General features: G+C 47.0%; 1 protein-coding gene across 2 annotated transcripts in view; it reads left to right on the top strand.

Annotated features, from left to right (window-relative positions):
• LOC106742837 (acetylcholinesterase-like) overlaps positions 1 to 20,655 on the top strand; it is a 35,703-nt gene extending 15,048 nt beyond the window's left edge. Inside the window, exons 2-9 of one of the 2 annotated variants that reach the window (XM_014616137.1) lie at positions 3,761 to 3,914; positions 8,126 to 8,478; positions 9,888 to 10,118; positions 10,690 to 10,981; positions 11,715 to 12,350; positions 12,460 to 12,621; positions 13,428 to 13,603; positions 20,375 to 20,655. In XM_014616137.1, the coding sequence (XP_014471623.1) occupies positions 8,139 to 8,478; positions 9,888 to 10,118; positions 10,690 to 10,981; positions 11,715 to 12,350; positions 12,460 to 12,621; positions 13,428 to 13,603; positions 20,375 to 20,508 (1,971 nt within the window). In that variant the 5' untranslated portion in view covers positions 3,761 to 3,914; positions 8,126 to 8,138 and the 3' untranslated portion in view covers positions 20,509 to 20,655. Of the gene's footprint in view, positions 1 to 3,760; positions 3,915 to 6,092; positions 6,199 to 8,125; positions 8,479 to 9,887; positions 10,119 to 10,689; positions 10,982 to 11,714; positions 12,351 to 12,459; positions 12,622 to 13,427; positions 13,604 to 20,374 lie in introns of those variants that run through there. The other variant, XM_014616135.1, reaches the window with a different exon arrangement.
• The last annotated feature ends 316 nt before the right edge of the window (positions 20,656 to 20,971 follow it).

Genomic DNA, 20,971 nt, shown 5'->3' with positions numbered 1-20,971 from the left:
ATACATACGTATCTAGAGTTTTATATATATCTATACATATATATACATATATATATATATATCTCCCTCCGTTGCGGAAGCAACCGGTGCGAGGGCAAACGAAAGCAAGAGGAACGAAGTTTCGGCCGGCGAACGATTTTTCTTTGCCGGCGCGCTGCATTGCGGCTGCGACGCGGCGCGGCGCGGCACGGCGCGACGCGACGCGATGCGATGCGACGCACGCCGTCCGTGTGCGCTCGTATCGAAAATGCGGTACCATCCGCGCGTAATCGAGCCCGCCGGTGCGGCTATCGGACGCGTGGGAAAAATAAATACTCTCTATAGCGACCGATATATAGCGAGGAAAAGAGAAGAAGAGAGAGAGAGAAAGGGAGACAGAGAGGAAAAAATAAATAAGACTTACGAGGTCACGCGCGCGCGGCCGAGCTTGATCCCGGCTCGATTTCGGTCGCGGAGACCGACCGGAGGAAAGAAAAGAAGAGGGCGAGAGCGGGTGGAGAGGGGAAGAAGAAAAAGTGGGAGTCTCGCGCGCGCACCCCCAGATGCGGGGGGTGGAAACGCGAGCGGTGAAACGAGACCGCGAGCGAGAGAAAATAGGACTCGGTGTCTGATGCGGTGCCTGGTACTCTCTCTCTCTCTCTCTTTCTTTCTTTCCTTCTCTCAACTTTCTCTCTTTCTCTCTCCATCTCTATTTGCCGTTCCGCTATCTTATCGCGTATGCCGCACACACGAAAGGCCGAATTTTCGATTGCCGACGACAGTCGATTGGCTCGCTTGGCGAAAAGTGTCGACCCGTCAAATATCAAATAGCGTTCTCCTTCGCCCNCCCCCCCCGTCTCACCGCTCGCACACACATGACCGTTTTCTTTCTTTCTCACGGGGGAATTATTTATGGAGCAAGAGCCCGGACGGCCGGGTAATAACTCCGTCTCGTCGGTGAATCGTCGCAGAATGAGGATCGTCGCGCGAGGCGCGCGAAACGAAAAATTAGTTTCCGCAGGACACACAGGGAAAGACGGTCCCCGCACGTCTCTCGCCCGCGCGATATGTACTTAATTTTCCATGCGAGTTGGCGTATCGCCCGACACTGTGGCCGCTTATTATCGTTAATGTATACGGGATCCTCGTCGACCGCTGGTGGAACGAAAAAGAGAAAAAAAGAAAGAGAGAGAATAACGAGCAAAGCGGGCGGGAAGCAGGAGGCGAGAGAGTGGCGCGAGGGTCGTCGGGGGTGAGACAGACGAGACCTTTTGCTTTTAACGACTCCTCCGTACGAAAAAAAAAAAAGAAAGGAGCGAAGGAAAAAAAACGGAGGCTTCGGACGCGCGCGCGAAAGTCCGTAGATTAGGTCAATATTTGGTTCGCTACGGGGATAACTGGGTCAAGGATCGGTCACTACCGAATGCGTCTATCGTTCCGATACGTGTTATCGATGATATCTCTCGCACGCCCCCCTCCCCCCTCCTCCCGGGCCGTCGCGCGCGTCGTTACCTGTGCCCGCTCTTTCCCGGTCTGCGTTTCGCCCAGTTTTTCGGATACGTTACGACGTTAAAGTATCTCAACCCCCTCTGCTCCCCCCCTCTCTCTCTCTCTCTCTCTCTGGCCTTAACCGGAGCCTGAAAATACACGGTAAGAGCGCGGCAGGGCTGACCTAGAGATGTCACTGGGTTAGCGTGTCCATGGGCCATCCATAACCCCGATGATACCGGCGATACACGCTCGCTTTTACCCTGTCATAGAGACTGCGGACTGCGAGTCCGACTGACCTGCCTGCTTGCCTGCCTGCGCGCTCGTGGACGTTCGCCAACGACCTGGCGGCGAACATCGCTGATCGACGAGCTTTCGTTGTCACACGGAAAGAAGGACGACGTCGACGAACGACGACGACGACGACGATGACGAAACAGAGGGGAAGGAGGAGAACGGGGACGATAACAATGATGATGACGTATCTGAATGACATAAATCGGACGAAAGAGCGGGCGATCGGAGGCGCAAACAATGCCGCGGTCTTGACTAATTCCGGAGCAATGGAGAATTCCGCGCCGTCGAGAGAGAAAAAAACGCTGCTCGCTCTATTCCCGTGGAAATTCCTCCGGAGAAGTCGCCGTAATCGGATCCTTCCTACAGGATGCTCCAAAACCGCGCCAGATTCCGCGGAGAACATCCTTTTTTTCTTATCCCTTTTTTTCCTAACGACGATCGTCGTGCATCGCGGATCTCTACGATCCTCAATACGACAACGTATCCTCGTGGAGACCGAGCCTCACGTTGAAATTCCGCGAATCGCCCGAGGAAGAATCCGCGCGAGAGATCTTCCGTCGCTCCCCAGGAGTTTAGCTTGTCTTAACTCGTCGAACATCCCTTGCGCCTACGATTATCCGACAGCCAGAAGCATCTTCGACTTTCCGCGAATCGGGGCGAAAGCCAATCGCGGATCCCGGCGGTGAGGTCGCGGGGAGGGAGGAGGGAACACTGAAAGCGGTTTTGGGTCGTCCTGTACGGGACACGAATATGCCGATGCATATTTCCCCGGCCGGTTCATCTTTCACCCAGCGCGAGGCGTAATTTCCTAAATGTCCGCGCCGCGAAATTCAGCCCCGCTCTGCAGTGCAGCCAGTGACGCCCTGACCTTTCGTTTCTCGGTCAACGTTCGTCCGTGTGTGCGTGCGTGTGCTAACGAAAATTCGCCGACGTTCCGCAAGCTAGCATGCGCGCGCGCGAGCGAGCGAGCGAGAGCGACGGGTGCCGCGATAGCAACCCCTTCATGTCGAACGCGCCGTCTACGCGCTTCACCTCCCGCCGCTTCTCGGTATCTTAAAGACCCCAGGTTCAATTTTCGCCGGGCGAACTTTGGCGAGAGTAATTTCGCGAAAGTATCGTATTTCGCCGGAGAGATACGTATCCGCCGCTTTATTCACGGCGACACGGAGGGCGGGGAAAGATCCGTTCTCCACCCTTCCCCTCTTCACTACCTTTCATCCGCTCATATGCGAATTCCATGTCGCTCGGCGGTAAGGCAAATACAGGCGACTGGAATTTCTAATAAGCGCGCACGCCCCACTTTCGGCATTCGCTGAGCGAAGAGCGCGCGACGCACGTGGAATTCGCGGATAATGAATTTAGACGGCTCGTAAACCGAAATGAAAGCGCGATTTCACTCTCTCTCTCTCTCTCTCTCTCTCTCTCTTTCTTTCTTTCTCTCTCTCTGATTTACCTCTGATTATGTCATACATTGATAAAACTATCTGAAACAACATCTTACCGTGACATCATTAGCCTTACTTTCTTTTAGTTATACATTGTCCTCACTATCTTCTTATTTAACACGTAGTATCCTCTAATTTGTAATCTATAGGGTCTTATTGTATCTGCTAAGTCAAATTTATATATAGTTAATGATATAATTTGAAAACACTTATAATGTGTACAATTAAAACTTTCACTATATTCTTTATTTTGCTCTTAAGGGGAAATTTCTCAAAATGCATAATAAATAAAGTTCTCTCTCTCTCTCTCTCTCTCTACCTATCTATCTATCTATCTATCTTTATCTCTCTATCTATCTATCTCTCTAACTTTCTCTTTCTCCTTCTACCTTTCTCTCGAAACAATGTATCGTCGTGTATGGGTGAGATCGACTTTGATATATCCCGAAACGGAGTTTCGATTATAAATATACGCGAACATAACAACGCGTGTAAGAGATTCGTTTAAAAAATACCTCTGTCCGATGTCTCAATCGAACGTGTTGTTGCAGAGACGCACGATGATCCAAGGACGAAGAATGTAGAGAAAGCAGAGGGCAAGGAGCGCGGATCTGCCAGTGTCGCGGATTCAGCCGAGGACATCGCCGACTCTGAAGTCTAATCGCCTCGAGCCGCGTCGAGCACCTTCCTCGCGCCTTTCTCGCTGTAAGTATCGAACACAAACATTGAAACGATCTCCCGGCAGGTGAGAGGAGAAGTCGGCAGCGCCGGAAAGAGAAAAGACAATGAAGAGTGAAAAGACACATCGAGTTGCTGCGAACGTTGATTGAAGAGTGAACGTGGCAAACGATGAAAGCACCAAAATTCTAATTTCCGTTTTCCCGAACATAGTAGTAGTATGAGCCACCCTTTATAACCTGGTGAACGTGGAATATGCTAAAAAAATTCGGTTTGAACGCAATTCTTTACGTAAAATGTCGTTGATGATCAATACACTTGCGGAGTAACCTGCACTGAGAAAAAAATTGAAATTTTGCAAAGTAAATATTTTTTGTGACATTTTCCTTAACATTTTCCTCGACATTTGGTTAGAAAGAAATTTAGCTATGATGACGAAATATATTTTTATGTAATATAGTTAGGTTTTTGTATTAATTGGTTCATTTGCTAAGAATAAAATTTTATTTCGTCGCATTAAAAAAAAAATTTATTTTTGTGAAGTAAACTTTATATTTCGCAAATAAATTTTTAAGTCTTTTTCTCAGTGTGGAGAACACACGTTTAGAAATCTGTTCAGTTAACTTAAACAAAATGCTTGTTTGGATGTGAAGAAACAAATGTTTTGGTTGTGAGAGTCAAAACTTTGTTCTCTGAAACGAAGAACTGAAACAGAAAAAAAGGTTTAATTCAAAAAACTAAAACTTTGATTTAGAGAACCACATTTTGGCTCTCGTAACCAAAACATTTGTTTGCCCGTATCTAAACAGGCATTTTGTTTGAGTCAATTAAATTTCTCAGTGCAATGCTTCCAGTCGTTTAAGTTACCTTTTGTCGCTTTTTCTTGATAAGTTACTAAAAAATTCACTATCATTTAAAATGGGTCACTACAGTCGCTTTTCTTTTTAACTGAATTTTAAATTCGTAAAACATAAACTTTCTATATATATTTTTGCTGTCTCTCTTAATAACATCGCTTCGAAAGCGTATTTGTATCGTTTATGTCCTTGGTTTCATTATGAATTTTTAAACTGTATTATGAAAAAAACCTCCCGCTATGTGTTAAGTTATCCAAAAATAAACTTAGGAAGGTAAGAGTAAATGTTACTTTATTGCTTGAATGGTCTTAGTTACTCTCAGGAATTTGACAAAAAATGTTACTTTTAGTCACTATGTAGAAAAAAAATTAGTCTTAAATCAAAATAGATATTCTCATACACAAGCAAGGATATTATAATATTCTTGGAAGATTTTTCGTCGCGAACTGAGTTCAAATAGTACATGCATCAATACAAATTCAACCAAGTCAAGGATAAAAATCTAAGCAGATTATAATATTCTTACTTATACCATATAGCATAAAGACATCCTACAGACTTCTCAGAATGTCCGAATATCTCTGGGACGACTCTGGGCTATTTTTTGCGTACATTTAAGCTGTATGAATATAGGAAAATATCTATTCTTGATTTTAAACTATTGTTTTCTGTGCATTTCGAGGAGAGAAGAGATCGCTTTTCGTTAGCTTTTCTGTCAAGAAGCGGTCACTATTTCACTATTTTTTCGCTCCGGTGACTGGACGGCAACACTGGAAACACAAATTTCCTGTTTGGCGCTATCATCGTTCACCATAATCAGTCCTCAATTAATCGGCCCGAAGACACTCGGCAATTCAGGGTATAAAAGGTATCCTCGCGACAGAGGCGAGGAGAAAGAGGAGATCATCGGCGAGTCGCGCGTCACGGGCTCCCCTTGTTTCGCGCCTCGGCTGGCTGGAATCGCGACGACCCTACGTACGCACGTACGTGCATGCGTGCCTGCGTGCGTACGTGTAATGCACGCGTGTAGTGCACATGTATAATGCTGCCGCAGTGCCAAGGGAAGTAACTAGCCGCGCTCTAATAATGCGGCACCGTTCGCTGTCACTCTCGTGACCGTCTCTCACAGCCGTCAGTGCTCCGTCAGCGGGTCATATCTCGTCGCCGTCGTCGTCATCGCCGCCTCCGCTCGCCGAAATCGCTATTTCGTCGTCGCGACGTTGCGACAGACCACGATAACCCCGCGTTTCTTCGCGCGAGAACGCGTCGTTAATTGGATAAGTATCGCGCGAGAGACCAGAAGACGAGAGAGAGAGAGAGAGAGAGAAGGAGAGAGAAAGATAGAGAGAGAAACAAAGAGAGAGAGAGAGAGAGAGAGAGAGAGAGAGAGAGGTAGTAGAGAGCGAGCCGTCGTTTGTCACACGACAAGCGTCGCATCGTCGAGAGCAACCACGGTGAGTGCATCCCCGGAAAATTTATATTGATTGTAGAGAGCGGCGAAAAAAAAAAGAAAACATTTGAATCCATGATCAATTCGATCCCCTCGCTGCGCCCTACTTTCTCTCGCTTTTGTCCGCTTCCTTAACGGAAGTTGATCGAGACCCCCACCGAGCTCTGTGTCTTCCTGCCTCTTTTTCCCTCTCCCTCTCTCTCTCTTTCTCTCTTTCTCTTTCTCTTTTCCCACGATCCAGATCGACGCGATTAAATCTTTCCCCGATAGTGTAAAATCGAATCGCTAGCACTGGATCGATCGGCAGTCGCGCCCGGACGGAAAAGCTCGTCCCGATCGAGTCGTACGGCACGCGATCTCGCCGCGGCTTTCGAGTATCAGCGCGCGTTCGGGGTTCTGTCGTGCATGACCAATAAATCCTAATTTCTCGTGACATTAACGCACGGTCTCGCCTCGTGTAAACTTCCGCGTACGACGTTCCCGTGGACGCTGCGTGTGACCGAGCGTACGTAGGCACGCACGGAACACGTAGAAGGAAGTTGCTAATCAACGTGGACCTTCGTGTGTAACTAGAGAATACTATCCTACTAATCCCTCCTAACATGTGTGAGACAGAGGGAGAGAGAGGGATAAATGCCGACGCGTTATCGGGCACACGTATTTCTCGCGCGCAGAGCCGCTGTGCGAACCGGCCTGAGCGCCTAAAGGACACCCGAATCCTCGAGGAAAAAGAACTCATTTCCCGTCACCGTCCCGATCCGGCCGCCGAATCGCCCGGTTCACTTTCGTATCCGCCGGCCGTATCTCTTTCCTGCCGAATTTTCGATTCGCGTGGAACCGCGAGATCGTGCCTTGAATGAACGTTGGAAATTCGTCACGAACGATTAGAGAATGCTTACAAATGCGGTTATTGCCTAGAACGATTAATTCGTAATTTGCAGGGGAAACTCGATAACGAACACGGAGAAAAGTATCTTGTTAATAATTTGTAAATAACATGGAAAAGAGAATTTTGTCGTTGCAGCAAAGCGTCGTTGCGACAGCGATCGAATTTAATTGGCACGGCCATTTTGCTGCTCATATATCCAGTAAATAGCAGTTAATACTTTACTGTTTGAATCTACTGGGCCAGCAAAAAATTTTTCCTCAATGAAGATTCGAATTTCTGCGGGTCATTAATTCTTCCTCGATTCTCGTGCTCGGTGAGATCGATAAAAAAAAAAGAAAGAAAAAACGGATATCGAATATATAAAAAGTTTGTTTCGGGCATGAACTTTGGTTTTCCAGTTAAAGTGCTCGCGCACGATAACGCTTGCGGGGTGTCGCCGAAGCATCGATTTTGCGTCCCGCTGGTCCGCGAGATACGCGCGAGTCGAGGAAAGCGAAATACCTCGTGAAGTGCGAGAAAAGGTGCCTGAAACGCAAGAAAACAGTAATGATAATTATATTTGCAATGATAATATTTATGATGATAACACAATGTTCGGAAACGTCGCGGTTGATAATGAACGTTCGGGTCCCCAAGTTGGATCCGCCGAACTCGGAAGTCTCCGAATTAACCGGTCGAACGACGGCCCGAATCGCTCGGAATATCGCTCGCAGCCAGAAGTTCCTCCAAAAGTGCCTCGAAAGTCTCGGATTCTTAGGTATTGATAACGGATGCAGATGTGCCCGCGTCAGAGACGTATAGATAAACCTACACCCACACACACCCACACCCGCACACATCGTGGACTGCGTCGCGACAATAGTCGACCTCCAAACGCGACTGCCGTCGAGGCGCTGGAAACTTTCGAGACTTCAGACACATTCGGCTCCGAAAATATCCCGAAAACTTGCCGCGTCCGCTGCCGAAAGCTCGCGACATACTCGATTATCGCGAGCACATCCGAGAGCCCGTTGCACACTAGTTGCGCGGTTGTTCGTTGCAGCCGAGCGGACACGATGAAATCGCGAAATCCAAGTTCCTCGCGGACCAGCAGATCGGAGGTCCTGCTGGCGCTGAGTCTGATCCTGCTGCTCGTCCAGCCGGACACCAGCCACGGCTCGCCGTCCCACCGTAGCAGGCACCATGAGCACGACCACGAGCACGCGGAATCGTCGCGCGAGGACGCCAGGAGCGCCAGGTTGACGAGCGAGGAGCTCCCGCGACCTGCCGCCCTCACCAACGATCCGCTGATCGTTCGCACCAAGAAGGGCTTCGTCCGCGGCAAGACCTTGACCGCCACCACGGGCAAGGAAGTCGACGCCTGGTACGGCATACCCTACGCCCAGAAACCCGTCGGTACGTTTTCGCTCGCGCCGAGAGTCGACGCCCGTCGTCGGCCGCCTGCGATCGCGCGCGATCGCCCGTCGGTCTGCGCGTCCCTTCGAAACGTGTCTCGTGATCCTCGCGGTGATCCCCGAGAGAGATGCCGGCTGATGTCTTCGCGGAGATTACTTCCTCCGTCCGGTTAACGAGCGACGTTCATTATACGAATGATATACATGCATACAGTAAAAAGCATTTTGTGTTCAAATCGGTCTTTGGGTTCAAATTTTCGTGTTGAATTTTTCTTTGAAGTTTTACGTAAAATTTGGTGTTACATTTTTAACGTATCCGTGTGTTAATCTAACATATTGCGTTTATGCTATCTCAATATGTATATTTTGTGTTGTATAGATATTCAACATGAGTGTTAAATGTGAGTGTTAAGATAACACATTTTATACAGGGCGTTCCAAACTAATTTCGGCTCTCGTGATGAGGACGGTTTGGGACATTTTGTATAAAATATATATATACTTTAGTATATAAAATGTGTTATTTTAACACTCGTATTTAACATTCATGTTGATCATATATATATATATATTGATTAATATATTAATTTCGTGTTAATTTTTGACTTAATATTTGTGTTACTTTTCAACATATTTATCTGTTGTTAAATTTAGCACAGCATTTTTTACTGTGCACTTAAAGGATTTGTTTTTCGTTCCTACATTGGCTGCACTAGTTCAAGAAGTATGCGTTCCGACATTCACCGCCTGCAAATCTACAATGTACGCAATATGAACTATAGATTTGCAGTACCGGCAGTGAATATCGGAATGTACACTCGAACTGGCCAGTGCAGGAACAAAAAGCGAACGTAAACCTGTCGCTGTCCGGACATCGTACCTCTATCATCGCGCGCGATCTCTTCTTCCGCATAATCCGTTTTCTCACGAAGAACGGAAGCTCGAGTTCGCGATGACGAGTAAGTAGCTTAACAAATATCAAAGCAGGTCCCGATTGATCGCATCGCGCAGCAACTCACCGGGCGAATCGTTCGGCGAGCGCGCTCGATGCGATAATCAAACGTCGCGCTGTTATCGTGCGCGAATTAATGACGACGATTCCTCCAACTACCGTTCGCAGAGAGTGCCAATCGAAAAATGTCAATTATTCGTTTCGGATAGCTCGGCAGATTTTCCGCCAATTACGCTCGCAATCGAACGGCCGAAAGCCGAGAACGATCGACGACACTTTCGATTACGAGAACCGTCCTAAATAACTAATCACGCTCGCGGTCGGAAATTGAGAACGACCCGTCATCAATCGACGAGTACGGCGCGCGAGCACGCCGGCGATATACGGACGGGCATACCGAGCGGCGACGACACCTCCGGGAGAATCGAGGCTCTCTCGACGCTCGACCTTTGTCGCAGGCTCCCTGAGGTTTCGGCATCCACGGCCGACTGAGCACTGGTCGGACGTGCTGAACGCGACCGCCCTGCCGAACAGCTGCGTGCAGATACTCGACACGGTGTTCGGCGACTTCCCGGGCGCGACCATGTGGAACCCGAACACCGAGCTGAACGAGGATTGCCTGTATGTGAACGTGGTAGTGCCGCGGCCGAGGCCTACGAACGCCGCTGTCATGGTATGGATATTCGGTGGTGAGTTCCCAGTGACGAGAGAATCGATTCCCCAGCACGCCCGTACTCCCCCCCTGTTGAAAATCACCAGGTGGACTCCCACGGAAATCTCCAAGGGAACTCTTGCGAATCCATGCAGGATATTAAAAAAACCATACAGGAATCCACATGGATTGTTATCTGAAATTATAGTTTTAAAGGCTCGGAGAAAATTCGGTTTTTTTCCAATTTCTCCCCGGTTTTTTTCACTCTCTATCGGTGAGGTGAGATCAGATTGACCCTGTGACTTCGTTTATTTTACAGCGCGCCGTTTCTCTTTTTAAGGAATACTTCACGTTATTATTTGCTTCTTTCGTCCATTTTGTACGTTAATTATATGAAAAGCGAACAAAACGGGGTCCAACCCCCATTTTCCTGGATACGTTGAAAGTCCACTTTGTCGTTAGAAGGTTAAGAGGACCTAAGTTTTCGGCCCCAGAGATAATCATAGGATTCCACGTGGACTTCCTACATGGATTCCTACTTGGTTCTTTTTTTCAACAAGGACGCCCAGATGCGCCCGAGTACGACCGAGTCTCGACCTGTCTTCCAGGTGGCTTCTACTCCGGCTCGGCCACCCTCGACGTGTACGATCACAAGACGATCGTCTCGGAGGAGAACGTCATACTGGTCTCCATGCAGTATCGCGTGGCTAGCCTGGGCTTCCTGTACTTCGGCACCTCCGACGTGCCCGGGAACGCCGGGCTCTTCGACCAGATGATGGCCCTGCAGTGGGTGCGCGACAACATCGCCTACTTCGGCGGCAATCCCGACAATGTGACGCTCTTCGGCGAGAGCGCCGGTGCCGTCTCCGTGTCCATGCATCTGTTGTCGCCGCTGTCTAGGTCAGTTTTTTTTCTTCAGTTCATTGAACGAGGAAAGAGAGAGATCGAGTATCTTGCTCGTGAAAGCAAACACGAAGAGAATCGCGACGCGAGCTCACGTTAACCTGAAAGTCTTTTCTCGTAAAACCAAAAAAAATTTTCGAACAGAAAAATGCCGGAAAAACGTGTATTCCATGGAGAGAGAGACTCCGAATCAAGTTTATATTTTACAGACAACAACTTCAATTGGAACATTAGTCAGTTCATTTGCCTGAGAGAGCCTCGGATTAATATTTCGAAAGCATTTTTATCGAGGACGTGGATATAACCGGGAGAGAGAATCAGGTGGCGAAAACATCCAAATAAAATGACACATCAATAAGTGATTTCGCCGAATTCGGCGCTCCCGGACTACAGTGGCGTTTTTTTTTGTGGATTTGCTTCCACAGTGTTTCTCGCGAACGTTTTATGAACAGTCCGCCGGACGGAGCGAACTGAAACGCGCTTGCGAAACGAATTCGCAAAAAGCAAGGGCTGCAGCCCGGGAGCCAAATCCATCATTTCTCCGCATCGCAAAAGCCTCAAATGTCAAATCGAGTGATATTNGGGGGGGGGGGGGAGGCGTGTCCCATGAACGCAGACAGACACTGTGGCCGCTGCGACGGGTTAACATTGCGTGCTCGATCTCCCTCGCATCCTCCCGCGAGGTAGGCGCGAGCCTCGAGCGCGAGAGCCACCGCTTGCTCGGTTTCAGGCACCTCTTCAACCAGGCAATAATGCAGTCCGGATCGCCGACCGCGCCCTGGGCGATAATCTCGCGCGAAGAATCGATAGTACGCGGCATCAGGCTGGCGGAGGCGGTCGGCTGTCCGCACGATCGCAGCAATCTGCGGGAGGTAATCGATTGCTTGGTGAAGAAGGACGCGTTGGAGCTGGTGAAGAACGAATGGGGCACCCTGGGCATCTGCGAATTCCCCTTCGTGCCGGTGATCGACGGCTCGTTCCTCGATGAGACGCCCCAGCGTTCGCTGGCCACGTCCTCCTTCAAGAAGACGAACATCATGATGGGCTCCAACACGGAGGAGGGCTTCTACTTCATCATCTATTATCTCACGGAGCTATTCCGCATCGACGGCGCCGAGGATGTCAAGGTGTCGCGCGATCAGTTCATTAGCGCGATATCCGAGCTGAATCCCTACGTCAATCAAATCGGTCGGCACGCCATCATCTACGAGTACACGGACTGGCTGCACCCGGACGACCCGAATCTCAACCGCGACGCCATCGACAAGATCGTCGGCGACTATCAGTTCACCTGCAACGTCAACGAGTTTGCCGGCCGATACGCCGACACCGGCAACAACGTCTACATGTACTACTTCAAGCACAGGTAAATCGCCCTCGAGCGAGAATGAGACACCTTTCTCTTCTCGGAATGAACTTCTCTTCGCTTTCCGCGAGTTACGAGAAAAATGTGACACCACCCCGCTTTCGAGCAGATCCGCAAACAACCCCTGGCCAAGGTGGACCGGAGTCATGCACGCCGACGAGATCAACTACATCTTCGGGGAACCATTGGACCCGTCCAGGGGCTACACAGCCGAGGAAGTGCAGCTCTCTAAGAGGATGATGAGATACTGGGCGAACTTCGCGAAAACGGGGTAAGAAGCGCGCTTTAATTCGCGGCTCGACGCAATCGCGAAGGGCTACTTTCGTTCTTACACAGTAAAAATGTTTTGTGCTGAGTTTTACATACATTTCACGTATCCTAAACAGTCCATACAAATTTTTACGTTAATTTAGCACAAGGCGAACGTGTTGAAAAACAACACATTTATGTCAAACATTGACACAAAATTAACATCCATGTGTTAATCGACACCGAAGTACGGAATGTGTTATTTTAGCATTTATATACGTTGAATATCAACTCATTACAAAATATTGTGCTAACACAAAATATGTTAAATTAACACACGGGTATGTCAAGAATTTAACGCAAAAGTTTTAACAAGAACTGATTTTAACAATTACAAAACGTTTTTCACTGTGTAGTGGATTTCTTGATCATAAAATCGAGATCGTTCCTTTTCTCGAGGAAAATATATACGTAACGTGGTTATAATTAATAATTGAAAACAAGAGCTTCCAGTAAACTGCTTGGATATTCTTCGATCGATTTGGACTTTGCTCCGATAGAATTTTAATATCAAACTTACAAGAGAATGTAAGAGAATTTCGAAACGTGCTTAAACACTTTTGGAAGTCCGTGAAACGTGACAATTCATCGAAATTTCATCCTCAAAGCTGTGCTTGAAAAAATACCTCTTTTATATCCCGCATTACGAGAGATTCAACGTCGACTGCTCGCGGATTCCGACAAGACCCAGAGAGTCGTTTCGCGGACGTGGGCAGCGCGTAGTGCCACGAGCATCTTACGGACATGTGTCCCTTTCGTTTCGGGCAGGGATCCGAACACGGGTGAGATCGACTCGTGGATGCTGGCGCAGTGGCCGCAGCACACCTCCGTGAACAAGGAATACCTGACCCTGGACGTCAATAATACGGAGGTCGGCAGCGGTCCCAGGGTGAGGCAGTGCACCTTCTGGAAGAAATACCTGCCGCAGCTGCTCACCGCCACGTGTGAGTATACACCGTCGGCAGACTCGACATCGAGATGATCGGATCGATGATCCCGCGAGTTCAATTCTCGCCGGGCTCGCCGATCGAGGCGACTGATTCGTCGAATCGGCCGCGTTACTCACGTCGCCGGCGCCGCGCCGCGCGGATTGTCTTGTATGACACCTGTTGAGCCGCCAAGTACGTTTGATTGTTCGCACGGCCGACTGGCTGGCGCGATTGCTGAAATCGCTCCAACATAACTTACGTGGAACAATGCGTGCGCGTACATGAACCGACGAGACGCCTCCGTCCGCCGTGGGAGAGATCGCCTCGTCCCTCGCGCTCGTCCTCGGCTGATCGCACCGGCAACACATAATCGGCTGTTATTTTATTATAAAAGCCGCTTTGCTCGAATCAGCAAACTGACGCGTGCGGCAAACTGGAGCGTACCTTTTCTCCTTTTTACTCGCTCCAACTGCGACCCGGGGGGGGGGGGTAAGAGAGTAATTACGACGTGCCGAACGCATTTGGCGACGGTGCCGCGCGGAAGCGTGAAGCGTGAAGCGCTGATCGGCCTGCGCGAAAGGGTCAGACCGAAGAACGGACGTTTTTCCTGCAGAACGGTTTCTCCCTCTCTCTCTCCGTCGGTTCGCAGAGGACGCTATTGTATGTACACTCTACCGACGCTCGAGTTTACATCATTTATTCAGAACCGCTATCAAGTGCGCCTCGCCAAGTGTCCCACTTAAAGCCGCCGGGCTGTACGTGGCCGCGTGACTGCGCGGCTTCGACGATGAGAGATCTCGTGAGAAAGTCCCGGAGACGACGTGTACAGTCCTCGCGCCGTCTGTTCACCTTTTTCGCAGTCTCATCGCCTCGACGGATGCGATGGGGTGTCACCGCTTCTACTACGGCTATTGCCGGGGTCGTAGTCACTCATCGTAGTCTCGACGAATAATCGCACCTTCGCGGATCGGTTACTGGTCGGACGCGATAACAGCGTAAATAGCTTCGCGCTCGGGTTTACAAGTCGTGGGGGGAGCAACGTGTAATTTGAAATCTGAATAATTGGAGGGGAAACTGCGGAAGAAAAACGATAAATAAAAGGGTCGAGTCGTGGGAGAGAGGAAATTTTCACAACGGCAGTAGGGCGGAAATCCTGGATGAAAATTCTGAAAAAAATTTTAGACGCCCGGAAAAGTTTTCGCGATGTTAACAATGCGGCTTGCTATTCACGTTGTGGTTTGTATGCCAATTAGCACATCAGAATGTCAAGGGCTCAGATACAGTGAGAGAAAAAAGGAATTAAATATACGGAGAAAAGGATTTTTTTGTGATTTAATAAAATTTCTTTGAACTAAGTGTGCTTTTTGAAATAGAGAAAATAAATGACTGTTTGATCGAACAAATAGAATTTTTCAGTTTGTCAAACAATAAATATCTTTACGTCAAATAACATATTCCAAACATTACATTGGTTACAAGCAATAAGTTATTTGAAAGAAGTAATACTATATTAGAAAAATATTAAAGAACTTTTTTTATTTTAATAGAACAATATTTAATATATAATTAAATAAATTGTTTTATTAAAAACGAAGTATTTTTTCTTCCAAATAATGTTTTTTTCTGTCAAACAATATGGTTTACTCTAGTAAAATAATATTCTTATTCAAATAAAATGATGTTTGATGTTAAATTATATTGTTTGTATTAAACAAACCCAAGTCGAACAAATTCGTATTCTAAATCCAAAAAACCATTTTCTCTGTTAGGAAATTAGAAATAAAATATTGAAGATAAGTTATGACATAAAACACAGTAAAAAAAATAAAGAATAAAATATAAGAACTCTTTAAAACGAGATCACCTCTTTTACTATTTTTTAACAAATCTCTACTGTCGTTATTTTAACACTTTCATCAATTTCTTGACAATTGTTGATTGATTCGAACTGATTTCTATTTATGTATTGATGATTATTCAATATTTTAAAAGTTAACATGCAGTCAACAATATAAGCACACAAATTATAAGGAACAGAATTCCGACAGTGTTCCTAATCTTAATTCTCTATTTCTTTTATTATGTATTGAAGCATGTTTGTCTACATGTTGAAGTTAATTCCTTATCTCCAATTCCTTATATTTAATTCATTATTCTTTATTCCATTCATTGTGTCTGAGACTTGATTTCCTTCGAAAGTACGATTCTCTAGTCGAAAAATTGCCGATGAATCGTGGATTACTTCGCGATCGGGTCGATGAACACGACGGATTCAATAGTCTCGTCGCACGTCACGTAACAGGAAGTAATTAAAATACATATTTTCGGGCGTCGCGTTTCCATTTCCTCGATCTCGTCTTCGATTCCCTGCAGCCCTGTCGCTGGTGTTGTGCGCGGCACGTTGACGCTCCGAGAGAAATAGCGCGTCGCGTTTGTGGTCAGTAAGCGGTTCGACGGATGTCGAAGCAAACCTCAATTAATTACAACTCCGGATCAGCCGGCGAATCGATGCTAATTCAATGTAATAAACAAGGGCTCGGCGACGATTATAGCTGCCGGTTAATAATAATAAGCCCTCCGTACTATAAGACAAGCCACGAAAGACGACGTGGTCTCCACGTCGTGCTCACGTGGCTCGGCTTTGTAATATTCATTTTGATTACTTGCCGAAGCAGGCCACCGCGTTCGTGTTTCCGCCGAAACATATGTGTTGATAACCCATAAATTCGTAATTATCCAATTTTCTAAATCCAGACCCATCCCCCCGTTCTCTACCACCTCCCCCGACGTCTCCTCGAGCGAACGTTCGACGAACGAATGCCGTCACGACGACAATTTATTCGTACACAGAGAGATCGCGTCGCGCACCAGAAATTCTTATCGTCCGCGTGGGCTCGCGGCTCGTTAATGGACTGTTTCACCGGCAGTTCCCGGTCTACATGGTTCCACGCTCGCGATAAAAGTCTGAAATTTGTAGTCGCCCGAGTAACAACGTCGCTTTATATGATAATTACGACGGTAAGCTCTGTCGCGGCTTAACCGCACGCACGGGCCGAGATTAAACGGCGTGGCGTGCGAGCGTGTCATCGCGGTCACGAAAGTGAGTGAATGCCGCGCCGTTTCACGACGATCGTGTCGCATACGACTGGGAGAAAGAGAGAAAAAGAGAGAGAGAGAAAGAAAAATCTATAAAGAGAGAAAGGGGATCCGGTAATGAAGATAGTTATACTGTGAAACTCTTTCTCTCGCTCTTCCTTTTCCCCCCTATTCTCTATCTCTCTTTCTCTCTCTCTCTCTCTCTCTCTCTCTTTCTCGCCACGTGGGTCATACGAAAATATCAGCCTCGTTAGGGACTCTATCAGTCCATGACACGCTGACAGGAGGAGTGACATCGAGAGGTCGAGACGAAAAAGAGCCGCGATAACGAACTCCCGTAAATTGCCTGAATAACTTCGGATGGAATTAGGGGGCCGGTTTCGGGCCGACCGTAGGAAAGAAAACACTCCCACGAGAAACGTCGGGGGCACGCCGCCGACGTTTGAAATCCGTCCGGTCCAGAGAGGCGCGGAGTGTGTGCGTGTGTCTGTTATTTCTCCGTAAAAACGTTCCCCACCCTCCTCCCTCTCCCCTCCTTTGTTCCTCCACTCATTTCCTCGCTCTGCTCTGAGCATTTTACCATATGTTTCTTCCTGCGAACGTTCCACCGGAAGCTGTCCACGTGCAACAAGGCTGCAGATTGCTCGAGCCGAGTGATCTCGCGGCCAGGAGAAAACGAAAAAAAAGCTTTTACGCGACCGAGTGGAACATGATGGTTTCTTTGAATCAGTAACATAGACTAGAGATAGACAAATTACACGATGTGCGTCGCAAAATCGACGAGAGAGAGAGAGAGAGAGAAATGGGAGGGGGGAGGGGGGAGAAAAGAGGGATGTTGAAGAAGGATGGCCGATCGCGCACGTTCGCCTCGACGTGGCGTAGCAAAACAAACGAACGGACGGACGGACGGACAGACGGACAAAGCAAAGCGGAGTAAACGAGGATAGTATACTAGATCAGCACTAGCCGTGTCGGGGCGCAGGGAGTGATAGTGACCACCAGTCAACCAGGCAGGCAGGTATACAGGCAGGTAGGCAGGCAGGCAGGCAGGGCGGGTCGATGCTGTGAAAACTCTTGCGTCGAAAGCGCGTTGAATCCGCGAGCTTGCATATGGTTGCTTGCTGTTGAAGAAATTCTTCGAGTCTAACAAGTAGGTAGAACAAGTTCGACGCCTCGTCAACGCGCGTCTCAACGCTCCGACGTTCTTGTCGACGGCGGATACACCAAGAAAGGACGAGGAAGGTGGAAGAAGGCGAATTTAGAATGATCTTATCTCGAAATTTCAGCTTGAAATTTCCCGTGATGTACACGCGAAGTATACCCTTCTGAAATATACACTGTACATAGATAAACGGAACAACAGCTTTAACACATTAATCAAGTTATAATCAAGTTACTAATATTTTCTGTTGCTAATATTTGTTATATTTTTTGTTGTTATATTTTTGATTGCTACACCGAAAAAAAAGTGCTACATTCAAGTAAATAATTACTCCAATAGTTCTGAGAACAATTTTTATTTGGATCAAGTAAATATTACTTGAATGCAACCAAAAAGTTCTAGTAAATTCAATTAATATTTACTTGATCCAAGTAAAAATTTGCTCCGAACTATTGGAGAACTAACTAATTATTTACTCGAATGTAGTATTTTTTCATCAATATAATATTTTTCCTAAGTTATACTAATATTTTTAATCAGAATACCAATATTTTTATTTGCTTTTTTGTTACTAATTTTTTTTTACTAATATATTTGTTTTTCTAGGTGACATAAAACTATCATAATGACAGTTTGCCGCTTTGACATATTGTTGACGTTGTCCTTCTTCGAACAATCAATAAATAATAAATCAACAATGCTTGTACGATTGTGTTAGGAAAACCTAACAATCTAGTTGCGTTGCATATTGAGGCTATCATGTCAATCTGTGTGTCACGGGATGGGAAGCTCTAAAGTGATGGTATGACTTCACGTATTAAGGCTATCGCGCCGCTCTGTATTTGAGATAGTTGGTATTCTCTGATATACGCTTCTTTGTGCTGTTCTTCCGGGCGTCCAAGAGACCTCCTCAGGTACTCCGCCGCGCGGACAGGAGATAAATGATCGCGAATGCAGCGTACGACGTTGCTTTTCGTGCGATTTGCGGTGCTCCCCGTGCACCTTCGGAAATGTCATGTTTAGACTGTGACATTTAACCCGAGACGCGATAACCCGAGCTCGTCGGACTCTCGTTAGCGGTACGTAACTGTAAGAAATCGTCGGAACGACGATAACCGGCGCGGCACGTGGCTCGTTGATGCGTGAGCCGACTTCGGCCTTGGCGTTGTACATGAATGTGCCGTTACGACATCACAATTGTTAGGACTTGAATCAGCAGAGTATATTCTGGCGAATTTTCAAAGCCCATTATTAACACATTGACTGCTACATTGATTTCAATGAATTATTCCTAGGCTTGATTCCTAGGCTAGGTTGACTAATCAAAGTTTATAGTAAAGTTACGGCTTTAAGTAAGTTAAATAAATCTCGGAGAGATAAAGCTAAGTTAAATATATTTCGGAGAAAAAATAATCGAAAAATAATCGAATTTTACGCTGCCGCAGCGAAATCTGTCGATTACTGTGTAGACAGTAAAACGATCTGTCAAGAGTACTAATTGCTATTCGCTGGATTAAGGACAAATTAGCAAATATAGAAAAATATTACTTTGTTCTAACAGCAAATCGACGTGTCCGAAGGACAAATTCACTCAGCAACATTTTTCTATCCTGACGGCAAAACTATTTCTGCTCTGCAATTACATATAATTGGTTAGTTTAATTATGCCAATTAAGTTTTATCGCTGTTGCAACGAGTATGCGATAACAACGACGGTTTCGCTACAACAGCAAAATTATTTTTCTTCGTGCACATATTTCCCGATGCATACATTTGCTAACTAGTTTCATCACAGCTCCTTATTGACCCCACGCGTATTTTATTCGATCTGTGCAATTAGTTAGGTCTTATCCGTAAATTAATGAGACTTTGGCAAAATCATGATACCAGTCACCGATGATCCATCGCGGCTCCCAGTCGACGCAGTCGGCGAAAAATATTTTGCTGGTACAGCAAATTGTTAGTTACTGTGGAGATAGCAGAAAAATTTGTTCGAACAGCAAAAGGATTTGGTAAGTGTATTAATTGCCGTTTGTGGGACATATGTACAACAAAATAACTTGATTATACCAACTAAATCTTGATCGTTGTCGCAAATTTTGCTACAACAGCAAAGTTATTTTTTCCATGTAGCAAATCTTTTCGCTGTCCTCAAGATAATTAACGATCTACCCGCAAAATATTTTTGAGTGTGTAAAACTTCCTCATTTCGGTCTTCCAACTGTAAAAGATTTGACCCGAGAGATTTAACAGGTAAACACGAGCCGATACATCCGCGATATCAGCGCGAATACACACACGTATTCTCGAGAGCGCTCGGGAACAGTCTTCCGGCCGCTCGGGAATCGCTTCCTCCTCGTCAAGCGCGCGAAAGTGAAATTAGTTTGCACTCGTAAGACTGAACGGTCTGTATAGACACACATACACACACACACACACACCCATGTAGCTTTAAGATAGTTCTCACGTTCGACACGTGAAGCTCAGCGATGCTAAGAGATACTACGGGATCGGCGCTTCTGTTACAGCGAAACTGGAGGTCGCGTCCAAGGATACGTGCAGCGGCACCAGCCTCACCGATTCCCGCGTGACCTGGATACTCCAGATCCTGAGCCTGTTATTGACCGGCCTCACTATCCTCTTACCCGACGACATCGTCTAGCTCCCGGCCGGTTCGGTCGGCCGAGCCGTCCTAGCTCCGTCGAGCGGCCCGTTTCCCTGAGGAGGAGAATGAACGTACGAACGCGAGCGCGAGCGAGCGCGAACGGACATGAGAGTGAGAGCGAGCGAGCGAGAGAGAGTGAGCGAAAGGAAGAGAGCGAAAGGAAGCGAGAAAAAGAGAGGGAGAGAAAGAGAGAGCGAGAGAGAGACGAGAGCGAAATCGGGAAATGACGGCAACCGCGAGAGAAACAGACATATCAGTAGTAGACGAGTGCTCGATCGCCGGGGGATCGACGATGACGAAACGACGACGACGACAACAACAACAACAGTAAAAAAGAATAAAAAAAGGAAAAAATAACAATAAGAGAAAAAGAAAAAAGAGAACGCGCCCGCCAACGAGAGAGAAAAGATCTTGCGTCGGCAAAACTCCCGGGGGCTCCAGGGTTCGGTGGAAGAAGGAA

The sequence above is a fragment of the Dinoponera quadriceps genome, unplaced genomic scaffold, assembly GCF_001313825.1.
Source record: "Dinoponera quadriceps isolate SergipeBrazil2010 unplaced genomic scaffold, ASM131382v1 scaffold781, whole genome shotgun sequence".
NCBI classification, from domain to species: domain Eukaryota; kingdom Metazoa; phylum Arthropoda; class Insecta; order Hymenoptera; family Formicidae; genus Dinoponera; species Dinoponera quadriceps.
This window is presented reverse-complemented; position numbering and strand designations above follow the sequence as displayed.